The 3,164-nt window shown below is 41.2% G+C and overlaps 1 protein-coding gene across 3 annotated transcripts in view; it reads right to left on the bottom strand.

Annotated features, from left to right (window-relative positions):
* Positions 1-943: 943 nt before the first annotated feature.
* MAPRE1 (microtubule-associated protein, RP/EB family, member 1) overlaps positions 944-3,164 on the bottom strand; it is a 7,680-nt gene continuing 5,459 nt past the window's right edge. For 2 of the 3 annotated variants that reach the window (XM_009070742.1, XM_009070743.1), the window contains exons 5-6: positions 3,004-3,156; positions 944-2,629 (exon numbers count right to left, since the gene is read on the bottom strand). In XM_009070742.1, coding sequence (XP_009068990.1) covers positions 2,573-2,629; positions 3,004-3,156 — 210 coding nt within the window. In that variant the 3' untranslated portion in view covers positions 944-2,572. Of the gene's footprint in view, positions 2,630-2,999; positions 3,157-3,164 lie in introns of all 3 variants that reach the window. The other variant, XM_009070744.1, reaches the window with a different exon arrangement.

Raw genomic sequence — 3,164 nt, 5'->3', positions numbered from 1 at the left:
TCTGACTTGGCATTCTCCTAGCAGAAAAGGCTATTTACTTGCTTTGACCAAAACCAACCCACCTGATGACCTGGGTGCTTCCCAGTTCCACACGTGCAATCCTGTTAAAGACAGACTTGAACCAACCAGGTCCCAATGCACAACTTTTGACCTCCCAGAAATCATCTTCACCTTCAGCCACATCCAGTTCCATCTTTTGCTTTGAGTTGCTGGAATAATGGAGTACTTAGAGTCGAAAAAAAATATGCTTCCGACTTCAAAGCAAGGAAGTAATGGTAAAGAAGATTTTATGTGCATCACACCCTGGTTCTCTATCTGCACTTGTGCAGACCAGCCCCAGCTGTGCCAGCAGTGCCTGTTCTCCAGAGTAAGGCATGGAAGGTGCTCCCCAGCATGGAAACAGCCCTACAAGGCTCACACGTCCCATTCTAAGGTCAGATACATCCCATGAGCACTTCTCTGTGGTCTGTGCATGCAGCTGACAGGAACATGAAGCTCAGCTACGACACACACTTCAAATCAAACAAGTCCATTCAGTTCACAGTCTGCTCACAGAGCCTGGTGACAGAAACAATGAACATCTTGTTTGTAACTCATAAAGTAGTGTTCTAGCAGTTTTAAAACCTGTTCAACACACGTGAAATCACGTGACAGAATTCCTGTTGCACAACCCCATTCCCACAGCGTGAGGAGGAGGAAGTCAGCACCACACTCACATCTTGTGGGAGGGAAAAATAGAGGAAAAAACACAACTTAAGCAACCATTCCCCTCAGTACACTCCAAATAACATTCCAAGATTACTGCCACTGAGGTTAGCAACGCCTGGGGCTGGAGAATGGAAGCTGAAATTCCAGGTCCTGCAAGCTTCACCATGAAACTACCATGAGCTTCAGCTCTGCCTAATTGTATCTGAAAGCACGAGAGACTCCAGCAGACATGACACTCTTGAAGTACAGAACTTTATTTAGAAACTGCTTAAAATAGAAAAACCCTGTCAAGAAAAATCCAAGTCAAATACGGTTTCTCAGTAAAATGGAGTTTTAGGGCAACAAAAGTCTAAAAGGCCACAAGAGAAATAGCACCACTGCAGTTTTAAACAATGGCTAGATACTTGCATTTTTTGGCATTCACTGAATTTGGGTTTTTCTCTGAACTTCACAAAGATTCATGCACTACACAGTTACCATAAAATGCTCTCCTACACACATTTTAGGACAAGCTACCACCAGAAACAAATGAATACAAGCACAACAGGACTGATCAATCTCAGTAGTGAAGGGGGGTCAAAAGTCTTGCAGGATCTTGCCAAACACAACAGTAATGAGGGGTATGATAGCAAAAAAAAAAAAAAAAAAAAAGGACAGTTAAGGAAAGTACTTTAAATATTAATATTTAAGTTAGTCTCAGTACTGTATTTTCTGCAATAACATTAGCTCTGTTAGCCAGCATCTTTTAGTTTTTACCCCAGAAGACTACTGAACTGGCAAGTGTTATTGTTAATATGCCCTGGTTTGAAAGGGAGGGGGAGGAAAAAAAAAAAATAAAGACAGAAAAATATCATCCTCATGTGCTCAATTCACTTTCACTCAAAGTCAGTTGCACAGTGCAAGTCCTGTTACAACTATTGGGTGTGATCAGCATTCTGTGGGATGGGAAAAGGGAAAAATGAGAGACCAGAAAGGATTTCAAAAGAAATGAAGATAAACAAATAGAAACAAGAGCCAGGAAGAAAAATTACTTCTGAAGGACATTTTAGGCAGTAAGACTGGATGCCCTTTGCTTTGTGTTGTTTCTCTTACAGAAAACACAGTACATTTTGGCAAAGTCATTAGCCACAATGCCACAGAAAAAGGCTTCAGCACTCTTCAAGGTAATTTATGTGTCTCAGCTGTTCATACTCCCTCTAATCTTGTGACAGGCAACGTTAAGGCCCATTTCATAGAGAACTAATCACTTAGTAAGCAGCTTTACATAGGAATGGAGTTTTGTTTTAATAGCCCCTTTTGAGCACTTGCTGACACAGTGAGATTGCCACACGAGGCCTCTCGGACAGCAGTGAATGGAGTTAAACAAACGTCTACCCCAATATGAAGCACATAAAATCTCCCATCACATTACTTCAATTTGGCATATGGAAGCATATTTTAAATACTCTTAAGGCATTTATTATAATTTCTGTGCTGCAATTTCACATGAACTCAATCTTTCTGTGAGTCAGAGTCTTTTAATTTCTCTACTGCACACCACCTTAGATACAAAAAGTCTTCCCACAAACCAGTGTTTTACCAGCAAACCATTCTGCAACGAGTTCCAAATATTCAGCCTCTTGCTCCCTAAATATACCACCTCGATGTGAATACTGCTCTGCTACAGCGTGAGAAAGAGCTCCTAACTCAAACCCACTGTAAAAGTGAAACTTCCGCAAAGTGCACTTTAAGAAGAGGTACTTTTTGCTTATGAAAAGAAACCAGTGAGTCCTCTAAGAATAAAGTGGAGTATTTTACAGTTAAGCACATGATCTGGGGCAAAGAATTCTGATGTTGCTGCTCTGCTGGTACAGTATGTGGTCTGTTAATACTCTTCTTGCTCCTCCTGCAGTGCTCCTTCGTCAGGTATCACAAAGCCCTCCTGAAGGGGAAGAAAACAAGTGCTGTAATGAAAATCTGATGTCAAACCAGTTCCTGGCTACTCTGCAGGCTTTTTTTTTCCCCCCCTTTTACTTCAGATAGATACCCTTAAGTCACTATTTACAGTGTCGAGATGTATTACCAGGAGTATTTTCCTCATCTTTGATCTATCTGTTACATACTCCTCATGAAAGGCTAACCTTGTTTGCTGCCTGACTATAATTATGTTATCTGCTCCTTTATTACAGGAAAAAGCTAGGCCATAAACCTAATGGGAAAAAAAGTAGAACTAGAAGGAGCCCTGGAAAGCAAACCAGCTTCCAATTACAAGGGCGGGGAGGAACTATGCAACCCAGTTTATAACAGATTACTTACATCTGTGGCATAAAGAATTTCCACAATCCTCTGCAACACTGGATCATTCTCCCCTTCATTCTCCTGGCAGATCAATTCAATGTTCCTCAATTTGCCAAAGTAGAAATCTCTCTCCTTCTCCAGATCTTCAACAGTACGTTTCAATTCATTGATCTGCCAAG

The sequence above is a fragment of the Acanthisitta chloris genome, unplaced genomic scaffold (genome assembly GCF_000695815.1).
Source record: "Acanthisitta chloris isolate BGI_N310 unplaced genomic scaffold, ASM69581v1 scaffold38212, whole genome shotgun sequence".
NCBI classification, from domain to species: Eukaryota; Metazoa; Chordata; class Aves; order Passeriformes; family Acanthisittidae; genus Acanthisitta; species Acanthisitta chloris.
The sequence above is the reverse complement of the archived record's forward strand: the minus strand, read 5'-3'. Positions and strand labels throughout refer to the sequence as shown.